At 45.9% G+C, this 17,251-nt stretch overlaps 1 protein-coding gene across 1 annotated transcript in view; it reads right to left on the minus strand.

Moving 5' to 3' along the window:
• aasdh (aminoadipate-semialdehyde dehydrogenase) overlaps positions 1 to 11,858 on the minus strand; it is a 36,231-nt gene extending 24,373 nt beyond the window's left edge. Inside the window, exons 1-4 of the mRNA XM_078217416.1 lie at positions 11,288 to 11,858; positions 8,693 to 8,813; positions 6,483 to 6,826; positions 1,367 to 1,559 (exon numbers count right to left, since the gene is read on the minus strand). Of these exons, the coding sequence (XP_078073542.1) occupies positions 1,367 to 1,559; positions 6,483 to 6,826; positions 8,693 to 8,813; positions 11,288 to 11,748 (1,119 nt within the window). The 5' untranslated portion in view covers positions 11,749 to 11,858. The remainder of the gene's footprint in view (positions 1 to 1,366; positions 1,560 to 6,482; positions 6,827 to 8,692; positions 8,814 to 11,287) is intronic.
• Between the last annotated feature and the right edge of the window lie 5,393 nt (positions 11,859 to 17,251).

Consider the following 17,251-nt stretch of genomic DNA (forward strand, 5'->3'; position numbering starts at 1 on the left):
AAACCGGAGCACCCAGAGGAAACCCACGCAGACACGAGGAGAATGTGCAAACTCCACACAGACAGTGACCCAAGCCGGGAATCGAACCCAGGTCCCTGGAGCTGTGAAGCAGCAGTGCTAACCACTGTGCTACCGTGCCGCCCCAAGTGGACGGTGGACTACTTTGGAGTAGTGGACTACTTTGTCCTGGATGGGTTTGACCTTCCTGAGTGTTGTTGGAACTGCACTCATCCTGGCAAGTGGACAGTATTCCATCACACCCTTGACTTATGTTTTATAAATTGTGGACAGGCTTTGGGTAATTAGGTAAGTTACTTACTGCAGAATTCCTGGTCTCTGACCTGCTTTTGTATCCACAGTATTTATAAGGCTGGATGTTGACAGTGGGGAATTCAGTGTGCTAATGCCATTGAATGTCGAGGGATGTTGGTTATATTCTCTCTTGTTGCAGATAGTCTGGCACGTGTGTGGCACAAATGTTATTTATCACTTATCAGCCCAAGCCTGAATGTTGCCCTGGTTCTTGCTGCATCTGGACATGAACTGCTTCAGTTCAGTATATGATGAGTCTCGAATGAATGCTGAACTTTGCATAATCATCAGCAAACTTTCCCACTTCCGCTACCCTTCCTCTATCATCCATATATAGGATGGTGCGATGCCCATTCTTCTCCAACTCCTTCTTTCGCTGCACATCCTTCACCCAGTGAGTCTGATAGTCTGTTCTGTCTACTTGGCTAAATATAGAATGATCCCAAAGCACTACACAATTATGCCCTTCCAATTCCATAAGCCCACCCCTCCCACTACCATGGTCTGTCACAGACCTCTGTCTGTGAAGTTAAACTTCTGTCTTCAAAACTTAAGTTTGCTGAGCTCCGCATAAGGAAAACAGCTTTTGGGAGGCACTCAGAAGCTTTTACAATTTGCCCATATAGTCATCACTGTAAAACTCTGCTCATTCATTTGCTGCAACAAAAATTGCATCTATTTAAACTCTAAATGTCCTGGCAGATGCATGATCTGTGCAAGTGCGAATCATGGCCCCACTCCATCTCCTCTATCAGTGAAAATGGTTTTGACAGGAAATGGGGATGGGACTTCTGAATCTGGGTCCCATCACCATTTTTAAAGCTTTGTGCAATCTTCCCACCTCTGTGAAAGTCTAGCCCTGTGGCTCAGTTCTATACTGGATATGCGCATTTATCAAGTTAACATTTTGCTGTCCTTGCTGATCTATGAAGCTATAGTTAGAGCCAGCTATAAAGCTTCAGGTCTGCAGTTGGAAAAACACTATAATTTTTGTGACCAAATAAATTTTAATTCATGTTCTATGAAATTTTGAAGTTGATCAGTATCACCATACCTGCATAACAGAAACTTTGTGATGTTGAAAAAGCACCTTGGCTAGTCTCTTTGGCATCATTTTAATGACTGGGGGAACAATGAGTAGCATTGCTCCACTGCTCAGTGCAACAAACATTTCAACAACCGAGGGATCAAAAGTCAAAGGAGAAGCCATAAAAATTACATCATCTGGTGTAACTTTGAAGATAGACCTACAAAACAAAAAGAAGCTTTAAAATTGATCAAAAACTGAAAGCAAAACAGCAACAATGAGGTATTTTTAAGTTTGCGGTATAAAGGTATTTTACAATGCAGTGTCATCAATAAGAATACAATGAATATTGCCCGCGAGGAATATGATCAGAAGTGGTTTTATTTTGCAGACTGGCAGAATAAGGATAAGATACATGCAGAATAGATTAATAATGAAATACTGTGAATATATCAAATTCTTTTTCCAATATAGTCTCACTGTGTGTCCATTGATCTGTCAAACCAGTGACTATTAAATCATAGCTGGAGCTAAAATAAAGGTCTAGCTAAGGCATGAGATCATTTAAAGTTAGCAGTTTAATTAATGATACAAGATCACAAAATAGGGCAAATGAAAAAGAGTCTTCAACCCATGAGTGCTCATCCTTCCAGATCACCAAACTGACCACCTTCTGATTTAGTTGTGTCAGGATCACGACTAATATCAATATTCTGCCAACTTTTATATGGGTAACTCTAACTAAACCAGGCATGATCTGCTGAAATGGTAGCCCTGATAATGAAAACATATAAATGGAAATAATGTAAAGATGAGTCTTGCAGATTTTCAAGTGATGGGATTGTGAATATTTCCTTAGGCAGTTTGTTCCATTGCGGGATTGTCCTTGGCAGGGAACAGTGTAGATTATACTGTCTTGGAAACAAATAATCTTTGTAGTTTGTGTGGATGGCTACCTCGTATTTTGTCATTGCCGGAGGGCATCAGGTGCTTGCTTCTGTCAATACCCACCAGTCCATTTCATATTTTCTAGAACATGGTCAGTCTATTTTACTTTCTGCTTTGCTTAGTGATTCCTATTCCAAATCTTTGATCAAAGATGTGACACTGGTTATTTCCCAGACTGATTTGTGCAAATTCGTGCAGCATGTCTTTAGATAGCTTCAATCTTATTTATATCTCTTGCCATATAAGGATTTCACACAACTTGCATACCCCAGCACTGAATAAACAAATATTTGGTAAGTGAAAACTCTTGATACTTTTGTTGCAATACCAAAGATTTTTCCTCAGAAATCCAAGAACGCTCTTTGTTTTGGATGTTATCTGCTGAATACGGAATTCCCCTTAAAGATTGTTCTTAAGATGAAACCCAGGTATGGTTGACCAGTCGGACAATTTGATTATAGAGCTTAAGGATATCAGCTGGTGAATCCTTGTTATTGGTTATGCACATGACATAGCATTTTTGGCTTTGAATGCCATCCCTATTGGTCCTGCCATTTTTGCAATTGCAGAAGATCATCTTGTAGTGGACTGATATGATCTTGAGTTTTCCATGATATGTAAACCATGCAGTCAGCTGCAAGTAGTTGTACCCTGTTTCTTTTCACTTGTTGGGAAAGTCATTTATGTATGTCAAGAAGGCCCCAACACAGCTCTGTGGGGAATTCGGGAGAGGACATCCCTAGTTGAAGATGATTCCCCATCACGTGACTCTTTGGGCCCGATTTTACCATCAAATTGCGCCTGTTTTTGGGTGCAAAAACTTGGTAAAATTGGGCATGAGGCGAGTAGCGCAATCCGCGACCGCCTCCGTTCCCGTTCCCTCTTTACCAAGTGCCTAAAATGGCCACGATCGGGACTGCGTCCGAAATGGGCGCGACGGCATGGGCTGCATGCCCAAACTTACCGGTATTTCCCCCTTTACCACCCCGTTCGCCCGTCCAGATTCGGCGCGAAACAGACATGATCCACAATGGTCCAAATTGGGCGCTCCAGCTTCTGAGGAGGTAAATTCAGAGCTTCCGGCGGCTCTGTGACTCAAATTGGTGGTGGTGGTGGCGGGGGAGGGGCGCCAGATGGATCTCTGGTGGGGGGGCAGGGGGGGTCTGCTGCCACTCTGCGTGCGATCTGTGGGGATTAGGGGGGTAGGGGGGCCACATTCAGTCTGGGTAGCAGGGGGGTGGGGGGATAAGGGGGACAGTTATGTTGTGGGGGTGGGGCACTGCCTGTGGGAGCCAGGAGGAATGCATTATCCAGCCCGGGAGCGATGTGGCAGGGGAGCGTTTTTCTATTTCTTTTACTGCGCATGTGCAGTTGAAAGCTCTGATTGGAGCAGCAATGTTTCGGGTGCGATAAGCCCCGCCCACAGGCTTCTGCAGCGTGATTCAGAATCGCTGCTATTTTTTCAGGCAGAGTGTGTATGGGGGCGCCTGAGAACGGGTCTAAAAGTCGGATCGGAAACACTCCCAGATTCAGCACTTAGAATCAAAATGGTAAAATCGGGCCCTTTGTCTTCTTTGGTAAGAAAGTGCTGGATCCATTTTAATAATGTCTCCCGATTCCAGAGCTTTTGTTGAGGAACTGTGTCAAAGATTTTTAGGAAATCTAGTATTGCCAAGTGAGTAGTTTTGTTTCTTTAAAAGGTTGAAGCTAGGCCATCTACAGTTTGTAAAACCTGTGTTGTGATAGATCTTTTCAATTGAAAACCACACTAACTATCTACCAGAGTATTATCAACTTCAAGGTGCTTCACGAGTATGAACAATATATTCAAGCAATTTGCAAATGACTGTAGTGAGAGATACTGATCTGTAGTTTTCTGGCTGACTTTTATCCCCTTTTTTGAATATGCCACAGATGTTAGCTTGTCTCCTTGGTCTGCTAAATTGATAGTGTTGATTGACTCTTACAACATTTAGCGGTTCTTTCAATAAGTCCAGTGTGTTGGACTCAAACACCTTGCAACTAATTGATTCAACCTACTAGTCACTTACTGTTTAAAGAATTATATCTAGATATTAGACCTAGATTTTTCCTTTCGTGACATCCTATACCTTCTTGTCCTACTCTCGATTGCAGGAGTACAATATAAAGGGAAAGACTCTTAGTACGGTAGAGGATCAGAAGGACCTTGGGGTCCGGGTCCATAGGACTCTGAAATCGGCCCCGCAGGTGGAGGAGGTGGTTAAGAAGGCGTATGGTGTGCTGGCCTTTATCAATCGAGGGATTGAGTTTAGGAGTCCGGGGATAATGATGCAGCTATATAAGACCCTCGTCAGACCCCACTTGGAGTACTGTGCTCAGTTCTGGTCGCCTCACTATAGGAAGGATGTGGAAAAGATTGAAAGGGTGCAGAGGAGATTTACAAGGATGTTGCCTGGATTGAGTGGCATGCCTTATGAGGATAGGCTGAGGGAGCTCGGTCTTTTCTCCTTGGAGAGACGAAGGATGAGAGGAGACCTAATAGAGGTGTATAAGATGTTGAGAGGCATAAATCAGGTGGACTCTCTGAGGCTTTTTCCCACGGTGGAAATGTCTGCTACGAGAGGACACAGGTTTAAGGTGCTGGGGGGTAGGTACAGGGGAGATGTTAGGGGTAAGTTTTTCACACAGAGGGTGGTGGGCGAGTGGAAACGGCTGCCGTCAGGGGTGGTGGAGGCGAACTCAATAGGGTCTTTTAAGAGACTCCTGAATGAGTACATGGAGCTTAATAGGATGGAGGGTTATAGGTAGGTCTAGAAGGTAGGGACGTGTTCGGCACAACTTGTGGGCCGAAGGGCCTGTTTGTGCTGTAGTTTTTCTATGTTTCTATGTTTCTAGAACTGAGATTTTTGTTTGGGATTATTTTCTCTGTCCTATTAAGTATCATATTTGATTGTAAGATACCTTTGGATTTGGAGATGGATGTGCCCTACCTTACTAAATTGTTCCTCTTGGATCTTCCCTCTAATCATGGGGGCCTGTTGTGAAAAGAACATCCCTTTCTCCTCCACGCTGAATCCAGCGACGGGATTTGAAGAGAGTTCTAGACAACTCCGGAGCCATTTAAAAACGGTGAGTAGGACATGATTCTGTGATTCCCAGCTCCATTTTTAGTGTCTCCAATTTTTGGTGGCACAAGATAGAAGTGCGAGTGGAGAGCCTGTACCTTGCACTCCTGACAGGCTGGCTCCAGTGCGGGGCTAAGTATATCCTCACACTCCCCCTGCAATTTTCGAGGCATTGGGCAAGTGTTTCCATGATTCACAATCCCTCATGACCCACAGTCTGAATGAGGTAACCTTTAGAAGGTTCATGCCTCCTCCATTCCAACTCATAAACCCAACCAATTGCACAGCTCCTTATACTCTCCATGCCAACTCAATGCCAACTCATGTACCTTCCATGCCCATTACTCAGTATGCACTTTGTACATTACTAATGAACCATATGAGAACAATGGTAAGTGCGGAAATGCTGAGAGAAGAACACCCATTCACAAGTCTGCAGTTCCTATAACTCTATAAAAGTGTCAATCAGACAGACCATTATCAATAACAGGCTTCAAACATTTCATCCTTCTTATTCTTGTCCAATTAAATACTGAATATGACAAAAGAGATCACGGAATGAAATTATAAACGATTAACAATGTCAATCAAGCAAAATCAACAATTCATTTCACTTGTCAAACAGAACCCACTACTGAGCTGATGCTTTGATTTTGGAGGGCACAGCCAAGCCGCATTTATTACTAAGGACAGGTCAACAGTAACTCTGTTTTTCTCTCCACAGATGCTGCCAGACTTGATGAGCATTTCCTGCATTTTCTGTTTTTATTTTTATCCTGCACAATGCTTCCTACTTTGGTTTTAATATGCAAGTGAATTCACAACAACCTGAAGAAACTAATTCAAAGTATTGTCCAAAGGCAATGAATTCCATCAGCAGCCTGTAACGGACTCATGGTGAAACGGTCACTCATATTATATGCCAGGTGTAAAATATGTCACGTGATCAACTGCCTGACAGCACCTTTTCTTTCACTAATGCATTAGGTTTTCTTTATAATTGCAATAAGAATTAACAACCATGATGTATTGACATTAATAAACATATAATTCTCAGTTCGGCAATAATCTCTTGTAATTAAACTTACTTGAGATGCAATACGTTAGGAACAATGCACTGATGTGGCACTTGAACAATTTTTGGAGTTCCTGTAGTACCCGATGTTTGTAAAATATATGCCATAAACCCATGCCTCTGGCAATCCGCATTTTTCGGCACATATTTTTTGTTATCTTCTTCAGCAGTTTCCAATTTGCTTTTGCTTAAATGTCCTATTTTACTGCAAATTATATTTTCTTCATTTCCGAGCTCTGAAGGTAGGGAATCCACATTAGTCACCTGCCACTGAATCTTCACAAGTACTATGTTTAGCATTGGTATATCATATTCAACATCAATGTACAACCAGGTTGATAGAGAGTCCCTGAATTTCTGAAATATAAAATCATAACACTATTTATTAACTTGTAAATACTTGTTTCCTTCAAAAGTTAAGTCCATGATTATTACGCAGAGGAACAGAGGGACAAGTACATAGTTTGTTGAAAGTGGCAGACAGAGTGGTGAAGAAGACGTTTAGCACCCTGGCCTTTATCAGTCAGGGCACTGAGTATAGGAGTGGGGACATTATGTTGCAGTTGTATAAGTCATTGGTGAGGCCGCACTTGTGTACAGTTTTGGTCATCCTGTTCTAAGAAAGACTTGGAAGACCGGAAAGAGTGCAAAGAAGATTTACGAGGACTAGAGGCCCTGAATTATAGGGAACGGTTGGCCAGGCTAGGGCTTTATTCCTTGGAACGTAGGAGAATAATGGGTGACCTTATTGAGGTGTATAAAATCATGAGGGGAATAGATAGGGTGAACAAATATTAGTCTTTTTTCCAGGGTAGGGGAACTGAAAACTAGAGGGCACAGGTTTAAGATGAAAGGGGGAAGATTTAAAAGGGACCTGACGGGCAGCTTCTTCGCGCAGAGGGTTGTGCGCATATGGAATGAGCTGCCAGAGAAAGTGGTTGAGGCAGGTTCAATAGCAACATTTAAAAAGCATTTGGATAAATACATGTATGGGAAAGGATTAGAGAGATATGGGCCAAATGTGGGCAATTGGGACTAGCTGGGAGGGCACCATGGTCAGCATAGACCGGTTGGGCTATAAGGCCTCTTTCCCTGCTGTATTGCTCTATGACTCTAAGAACAAAGATTGGAAAATGTTAATGAATAAATATACCTGATGTGAAATAAGAGGTTGGGTTGATATTTAGAACTTGATTATAAGTCAAAGCTCTTGATGAGAGCTTTTCTTACGTTTCATATGAAATTAAAATTAGCTAGTGCAATATAATCTATTAACTTAAAAATATAGGGAAATATATAAAACATAGAAACTAGAAGCAGGCGTTAGCCATTTGGCCCTTCGAGCCTGCTCCGCCATTCATCTTGATCATGGTAGATCATCGAATTCGATATCCTGATTCCCCCCTTCCTCCCACATCCCTTGATCCCTTTATCCTGAGAGCTATATGTTGTGGGGATGGGGGCGTAAGATGCTCTGTCAGAGACCCGACGGGCTGAAAGGCTTCCTTCTGCACTGTAGGGATTCTATGATCTCCGTCCCTGCCTCAGCTCATCAGCTGCTGAAACCCTCTGTAAACTCTAGATTTGATTACTCTGATGTACTCTTGGCTGGGCTCCCGATCTTCCACTCTACATCAGCGCGGGTTCATCCAAAACTCTGCCACTGTACCTCTCACCCGTTCTCACTGACCGACGCTGACTCCTTTTCCAACAGTTCCTCAATTTTAAAATTCTCCTCGTTTTCCTAACCTCACAGCACCCATCCCTGTTTCCACCTCCAGCCCAACACCCTCCGGCATCTCTTCATCCCTCTAATTATGGCCTCATTTGCATCTCTGACTAGAATTGCTCCACCACTGGTGGCTATGCCTTCAGTTATCTCGGCCCTAAGTTTTAGAATTTCCTCCTTAAACCTCCCCACATCTCTCCCTTTCCATCCTTTCTAAAAATGCCCCTCAACCAAGCATTCGCTCGTCTGTCCCAATATCTCCCTCTGTGGCTCAGTGTCATATTTTGTTTAATAATCACATCCTTGTCCACTCTTTATACAATCACTCAGGATGTTTTGTTATTTTAATGGTGCTCGCAAATGCAAATTTAATTTGTTGTTAACCTCCACTCGTCTCTCATCAAAGCACCCTTGGAGTATGTTGCCCACTTGTCAACTTTGTATTTCTTAATTAATTTTATTTGTTCATATCCGTTTATCGCTCAATAACTCACCTGCATCATATCTACCTGAACAAGGATATACTTCAACTTACACCTTTGAACAAAATATGCTGATAAGCGAGGTGGACTTTCTGGATCAATTGGGCAAAAAGCTGCCCCAATTTGAAGAATTCTGAAAGTGTAGAGAAACAGTAATACAAAATATTAGTTCCAAAATGAGAATCGTCCCTTATGCTTCTATATAAATAAATAGAAGACCGAAAATAGAAATTGCCTACTCTTCCTGGGATCTTTACTACTTAAATGTTTTTTCCTCCACATACTTAAGATATTGAAACCCATGGGATTAAAAGTACAATGGCAGCATGGAAAGAAAATTGGTAAGAGATAGAAAGCAAAGATTAGTGGTAAAAAGTTTTGTATCAGATTGGAAGGCAGTGCACATTGGGGCCAATCTGGATTTGAGTTTAAATGGCATAATTTCAATGTTGGCAACTGATACAAAAGTATTCTGCAGTGAGGTGTATAGGTGCAGCCTTCAGGAGAGCATATTCAGACAGCTGAATGAGCAGACAGATAAACTACAGTGCAGAAAAGGGGGGTTATGCGTTTTAGAAGGAAAAATTAAGATTGACAACATAAATTAAGTGGTGCAATTTTAAAGGGTGTATATAAAGAGATCTTGGGGTTCACATAGATAAATCTTGGGGGTTGGCAGCACAAGTTGATGAGGCCATTGAAAAAACATACTAATTCCTTTGCTTTTCAACAGAGGCAGAGTACAAATTCAAGGATATTATGGTTAAACCTCATTACATTATTTGTCATGTATTAGCTAGTGTGTCCAATTCTATGGTCCACATTTCATGAAAGATATCTCGGGCTCTGACAAGATTCGAATTTACCAGCCAAGTACTGGGAATGAGGAACTTAAGACTAGAGATTCCCTCAGCAGAGGAAACAGTTTTTTTTGTAACTATCAAATGTTTTAAACACGTAAATTAAACACTGTTCTCCTGGCAATGCAAGATGGCATGCATGTACATTGGTTTGCACATGTGCAGTAATCTACTAACATCACACAACACATGGCAGTGCCCTCTGCACATGTCAATGATGTCATTATGCACATGCATCACCAGCCTACATCTGTGAGGTTTTTGGGAATGTTTTTTAGTTGTTCACAGGATGGGGTAATGTTAGTCATTTTTCGTAATTAAGTCTGCATTATCTGCATTTCTATGCAGCAATGTTTTTTTTCATGTTATTTACCCAGACAGGCTTCACCCTTCCTTGAGGCAGGTACGTGCTTTATTGAAATAAGCTCTGAAAATCAGGAGCAGTTCCCTTCCTGTTTTTCAAATGTTTACGGCAAATTTGTAAACGGAATGAACTAATTAAATTACAAAGATAGCCCGTCAAAAATGCCAGTGAGCTGTACCAAGCCACCTAAAACACAGTTGTGATGACTTGAGCAACCTTTGGTCTTGGCCTCTGCCTACTTTGTAGCTCTCAATGACATAAAAAAGCAAGAGTTGAAATGCCCATATAGCGTGTTTGCAGAAAACACAGCCTAACTTAAATTACCTTCAACCTTCTGAACTAAAGGGAACACAACCCCAGTACATAGAATCTGTCCTCATAATTAACAACTTTAAAGTCTCAGTTTATTTTTTTATCAATCCACATTATATGCTCTCTAGGACCAGATAACGTCTGACTAAGGCTCAAGGCAACCAAAGCATCACTTCCTCCCCTTTGTATTATGATCCTTAAGATAAAGGCCAACAATAATTAGCTTTTACTACCTTTTGTACCAGTACTGCACTTTTTAGTGATTTGTGTACCTGGACACCCTAAGTTCTTTTTTCCCTCCAATTCCAGTCTCTCACTATTTAAAAGTTCAATCATTTATTTTAAACAGGGCTGGAAGCTTTTACTGTTTACATTGATTTTTAAATTGACAGGAGACAGCAGCAAATGCTTCTCATCTGACAAAATCCCACCATAAATTTGGAGGCTGTGCACTAGAAGTGCCAGAAATTATGACAAAAGATTGGATATGAGCATTGTGTCAGAGTCTTTCTGGGGTCTTGTAAGGAGTCGACATTCTGCCTTTTTTTAAAACCATATGACTACAGCGGATGGAAATCTTGTTCATAGAATTGCTTCATGTTCTTGCCGGGAAAATATTAAAAGCGGTACGAAGTGCACTAGAATTCTATACATTATATTAATGGTGATGAGCATGCCCACTGGCTTATGCTGACCACATGGATTCCAGGATCTTTTCCAGATCTCGTGGGGTGGCACGGGAGCAGCGCCAGGGATCCAGGTTCGATTCCAGACTTGGGTCACTGTCTGTGTGCATTTTGCATGTTCTCCCCATGTCTGCGTGGGTTTCCTCCAGTTTCCTCCCACACTCCAAAGATGTGCAGGTTAGGTTCTCCCTCAGTGTACCCGAACAAGCGTCGGAGTGTGGCGACTAGGGGATTTTCACAGTAACTTCATTACAATGTGAATGTAAGCCTACTTGTGACTAATAAAAATAAATATGATAGAATATTGCACATTGATGATGCATAAATAAATAGGGAGTGGTGGGAGGAGAGGAGCAGTATCAAAGGAAAACGAAGTAGGATTTACCCTAAAATGCAGCTGGGTAAATTTACTGTAGGCTGGCAGTATAATCCAATGACATGGCCATGGTTGGTACTGCAGTGTAATTGGAGTAGTTGCTGCAGTGCATTGCTCAGCGATGTGACCTGGTTGTAAGTGTAACACAATGAGCCACCTGCCGCCTGACTCTCCCAGCACACCGCCCGCCGCGCGCCGTGCACTGCGGCTGCGCGCCACACCAGCGCCTGCAGCCGGCCCGCGGCTGCGCCGTCCGCCTCCTCCTCCGGAACTGGTTGCCCGCAGGCCCGGGCCTCTGCCTCCGCTGTACCCGCCTCTGCCTCAGACATCATCGTATAGGCGCCTGGGTCATCGGCACACGCTTGTCCCCAACCCGCTCCATGCAGTCCCCACCACCGTCTCCTCCTCTCGCCGACTGACGGAAGTAACGTCAGGCCGTTGTCTCCCTCCGTCTCTAGGGGCATGCGCATTGGCAGGGCTGTATGCCCCTGGGGGATGTGGACATGAGTGCAAAATGTGAATCACTGTAGCATTGATGTGTATAATGAGGGCAAAACTAACAGCATCTTCTGCTACTCCTCTACTAATGTGAAATCCATTCAATACTTGGGGTATGCTAGAGGCTACCAATTAATAGAAAAGGTGTATAGGAACAAATGTGCATGTCAATTACAGAAAGTACTGATGCGCGATATAACTCACGAGGCTAGAGATGCTCGAGGAAATAAAGGCTTTTATTAACTACTACAATAGAGCTACCATATATAATACACGATCCCAGACTGAAGGGTCCCAGACAGAGCAGTGACCTTTATACCTCTCCCAGGAGGCAGAGCCCGACTGGGATGTACCATAATAACTATATTACAGGTAGAACAGCTCAACAGTAACATGTAGAACAGCCCAACCCTAACCCCAACAGTAACATATATACAGACTCATAGTACTGGCCAGACCCTGGCTCAGTACTATCTGGTGGGAACCAACGATGGTTCACCACATTCACCCCTCCTTTGAAGACAAAGGCCGGCGGGGTATAAAAAAACACAGAACAATTGGTCATCAGTCTAAGTTCAGACGGTCAGGGGGACCGCACCGTCGTTGTGACCTCCTCAACACCAGCGATGACACCGGTGTAGGCACTCGCGGTGGCGTTTTCCCCAAGGCAGTGTCCAACGGCTCCTCCAATGTCTCACGGGCCGGTTGACCCCGAGGTGGTGACAATCCGCTGAACTCGGACACGCCTTGAAGTGGCGACCATCTCCTGGACTCAGGCAAGCTGTACACGGGAGTAAAAGGGTTAAGTGATGGTCCCGATGTTGCCCGCGCCGTGTCAGGAGGGGAAACAATAGTTGGGGGGTCTCTAACAGGAGGTATGGGAGCGACAGGGGTTTCCAAGCTCCCTGCTGGCGCCAGGTCTCGAATTGAGACCGTGTCCTCTCGTCCGTCAGGGTATGCCACATAGGCATACTGAGGGTTGGCGTGGAGGAGATGGACCTGTTCAACCAAAGGGTCGGACTTGCGGGTCCTAACATGTCGCCGCAGGAGGACAGGTCCTGAGTACGTCAACCAAGACGGTAATGAGGTCCCAGAGGAAGACTTCCGAGGGAATGAAAACAGTCTCTCATGGGGGGTAGCGTTGGTTGCCGTACACAGGAGTGAGCGTATGGAGTGGAGCGCATCAGGGAGCACCTCTTGCCAACGGGAGACTGGAAGGCCTTTTGACTTCAACGCCAGTAAGACAGCCTTCCAGACTGTAGCATTCTCACGTTCCACCTGTCCGTTACCCCTAGGGTTGTAGCTCGTGGTTCTACTAGAGGCAATTCCGTATGAGAGCAGGTATTGCCTCAAGTCATCGCTCTTGAACGACGAGCCCCTATCGCTGTGGATGTAACAGGGGTAACCGAACAGGGTGAAAAGATCACGAAATGCCTTGATAACCATGGCAGCGGTCATATCAGAACAGGGAATGACAAAAGGGAATCGTGAGTACTCATTAACCACATTGAGGAAGTACACATTCCGATCTGTCACGGGAAGGGGGCCCTTAAAATCCACACTCAGTCTTTTGAAGGGACGAGTGGCCTTAACGAGTTGTGCCCTGTCAGGTCGGTAAAAGTGCGGTTTGCATTCCGCGCATACCCAGCAGCTTCTGGTTATGGACCTGACATCCTCCACCGAGTAGGGTAGATTCCGGGCTTTTATGAAGTGGTAGAGCCGAGTGACCCCTGGATGGCAGAGGTCATTGTGGAGAGCCTGCAATCGATTCTCCTGCATACTGGCGCATGTTCCACGCGACAGGGCATCCGAGGGCTCGTTGAGTTTCCCTGGATGATACATGATGTCGTAATTATAGGTGGAGAGTTCGATTCTCCACCTCAAGATCTTATCGTTCTTGATCTTGCCCCGTAACGTGTTATTGAAATGAACGCCACGGACTGCTGGTCCGTGAGCAGGGAGAACCGTTTTCCCGCCAAGTAATGGCGCCAATGCCGGACGGCCTCCACAATGGCCTGGGCCTCCTTTTCCACCACCGAATGTCGAATTTCGGGGCCTTGGAGGGTGCGAGAGAAAAAGGCGACGGGCCTGCCTGCCTGGTTAAGTGTGGCGGCCAGGGTGAAATCAGATGCATCGCTCTCCACCTGGAAGGGGATGGACTCATCGATAGCGTGCATCATGGCTTTCGCGATGTCGGCTTTTAGTTATTCAAAGGCCAAACGAGCCTCTGGTGCTAGGGGAAAAGAGGTAGACTTGATGAGCGGACGGGCTTTGTCCGCGTAATTGGGAACCCACTGTGCGTAGTAAGAGAAGAAGCCTAAGCATCTTCTCAGTGCTTTTACGCTAGTGGGCAGGGGAAGTTCGAGGAGGGGACGCATACGGTCTGGATCAGGGCCAATGACCCCGTTTTCCACCACGTATCCGAGGATAGCTAGGCGGCGCGTGCGAAATACACACTTCTCCCTGTTGTAGGTCAGATTCAGGCGAGATGCAGTGCGTAGGAATCTAAGAAGATTGGTATCGTGGTCCTGCTGGTCATGGCCGCAGATGGTGACGTTATCCAGGTACGGGAAGGTAGCCCGCAGTCCGTTCTGGTCCACCATTCGGTCCATAGCACGCTGGAAGACCGAGACTCCATTGGTGACACCAAAAGGAACCCTTAGAAAATGGTACAAGCGACCATCCGCCTCAAAAGCCGTGTATTGTCGGTCCTCTGGGCGAATGGGGAGCTGGTGGTAGGCAGACTTTAGATCGATGGTGGAGAACACCCGGTACTGCGCAATCTGGTTGACCATGTCAGAAATGCGCGGGAGGGGATACGCATCCAGCTGCGTGTATCTGTTAATGGTCTGACTATTGTCTATGACCATCCGGGGTTTGTTCCCACTTTTGACCACCACGACCTGCGCTCTCCAAGGACTAGCACTATGTTGTGTGATCCCTTCCTTGAGGAGCCGCTGAACCTCAGATCGAATGAAGATCCGATCCTCAGCGCTGTAACGCCTACTCTTAGTCGTGATGGGCTTGCAGCCTGGCACAAGATTCTGGAATAAGGAGGGTGTGGTAATCTTAAGCGTCGAGAGGCTACAGGTGGAGCGCGTTGGGCAATTTGGAGGCTGCTGTTCTCCCACTGAAAGCGGAGGGAGTGGCCCACCGTACTGTAGGGTTACACTCTTCAAGTGGACCATGAAATTTAGTCCGAGGAGTATTGGCGCGCAAAGGTGCGGTAACACCAGGAGCTTGAAGCTCTCGTAAACCGTGCCCTGCACCGTTAGATTTACCACGCAACTCCCTAGCACGGTGACAGACCGGAACCTTGACGCCATCGAAATTGTCTGCTTGACAGGCTGGATCTGGAGGCCACACAGCTTCATGGCGTCTGGGTGAATAAAGCTCTCCGTGCTCCCGCTGTCAAACAGACAATAAATTGTGCGTTTGTTTACCTGTATGTCCATCATGGACTTGTCGAGTCTGTGAGGCTTTGCCTGGTCCAGGATGATCGACGCCACCGTTGGTTCGTGAGCGCCACTGCAGGCAGCTGAGATGGATGATGGCGACCCCTGCTGGTCATTTGCGGTCGATGCCGACCAAAATGGCTGCTCCCATAGGTCGCACGTGGGCGATGGCGCCAAAATCAGCGACCCCTGGTGGTCGCGCATCTCTTGCGACTCCGTCGTCTGGAATGGCGACGTCCTGGCCTCGCACGTGGAAGAAACCCTTGACGATGCAGACGACGAGGAAACCGGCTCTGGGGAGTCACACGCCGCACTGCTGTTCCTGGATGGAGGTTTGGATCGACATACCTTCGAATAATGCCCCTTCTTGCCGCAGGCGGAGCACAACACCGCTTTAGCGGGACATCGCTGCCGAGTGTGTTTCACTCCCCCATAGAAGTAACACCGCGGGCCGCCTGGAGCTGCTGCCGTCGTCAGGCCCGAGGGTGGGAACGCAATCACGCAGCTTTTCGGACCAGCTGGATGAAGTGGGGTCTGTGACTGCCCCTGCCACGCTGTCTCCACGTGGTCGTCGGGATACATCGCCAGGCTTTTGGAGGCCGTTTCTAGCGTATCCGCTAGCTCTATAGACTTAGTGAGATCGAGATTACCTTGCTCCAACAGCCGAAGTCGGATATAAGACGATCCGATTCCCGCCACAAATGCATCTCGAGCGAGGTCGTTCATGTTCTGGTCTGCCGACACTGCTTTGCAGTTACAGCCCCTGGCTAGCTGTAGGAGCTCACACGCGTACTGTTCCGTCGTTTCGCCGGGCTGCCGTCGTCGAGTGGCTAAAAGATATCGAGCATGCATCTCGTTTGGCGGTTTAATGTAGCGCTTCTTAAGAAGCTCGAGGGTCCCTTTGTAGTCGGTGGCCGCACGGATCGCTAAATATACAGCGTCGCTTACCCTCGCGTGGAGGACCCGGAGTCTGTCGTCGTCTGTGGTGACCGCTGCGGAGGCTTCGAGGTAATCCTGAAAACATTTCAACCAGTGGTCGAAGGTGTTGGAGGCGCCCGCCGCACGTGGGTCCAGCGTAAGCCGTTCGGGTTTAAGCATTTGCTCCATGCTCTCTGTATCGTTTTCTTTTTTTTTTCAACGACGAGAGTTCAATTAGTAGTCAATAAAATTGATGCGTGATAGAACATAGAACATTACAGCGCAGAACAGGCCCTTCGGCCCACGATGTTGCACCGACCAGTTAAAAAAAAAACTGTGACCCTCCAACCTAAACCAATTTCTTTTCGTCCATGAACCTATCTACGGATCTCTTAAACGCCCCCAAACTAGGCGCATTTACTACTGATGCTGGCAGGGCATTCCAATCCCTCACCACCCTCTGGGTAAAGAACCTACCCCTGACATCGGTTCTATAACTACCCCCCCTCAATTTAAAGCCATGCCCCCTCGTGCTGGATTTCTCCATCAGAGGAAAAAGGCTATCACTATCCACCCTATCTAAACCTCTAATCATCTTATATGTTTCAATAAGATCCCCTCTTAGCCGCCGCCTTTCCAGCGAAAACAATCCCAAATCCCTCAGCCTCTCCTCATAGGATCTCCCCTCCATACCAGGCAACATCCTGGTAAACCTCCTCTGCACCCTCTCCAAAGCCTCCACATCCTTCCTGTAATGTGGGGACCAGAACTGCACACAGTACTCCAAGTGCGGCCGCACCAGAGTTGTGTACAGTTGCAACATAACGCTACGACTCCTAAATTCAATCCCCCTACCAATAAACGCCAAGACACCATATGCCTTCTTAACAACCTTATCTACTTGATTCCCAACTTTCAGGGATCTATGCACACATACACCTAGATCCCTCTGCTCCTCCACACTATTCAAAGTCCTCCCGTTAGCCCTATACTCAACACATCTGTTATTCCTACCAAAGTGAATTACCTCACACTTCTCCGCATTAAACTCCATCCGCCACCTCTCGGCCCAACTTTGCAACCTGTCTAAGTCTTCCTGCAG

Source organism: Mustelus asterias, chromosome 1 (assembly GCF_964213995.1).
Source record: "Mustelus asterias chromosome 1, sMusAst1.hap1.1, whole genome shotgun sequence".
Taxonomy (NCBI): Eukaryota; Metazoa; Chordata; class Chondrichthyes; order Carcharhiniformes; family Triakidae; genus Mustelus; species Mustelus asterias.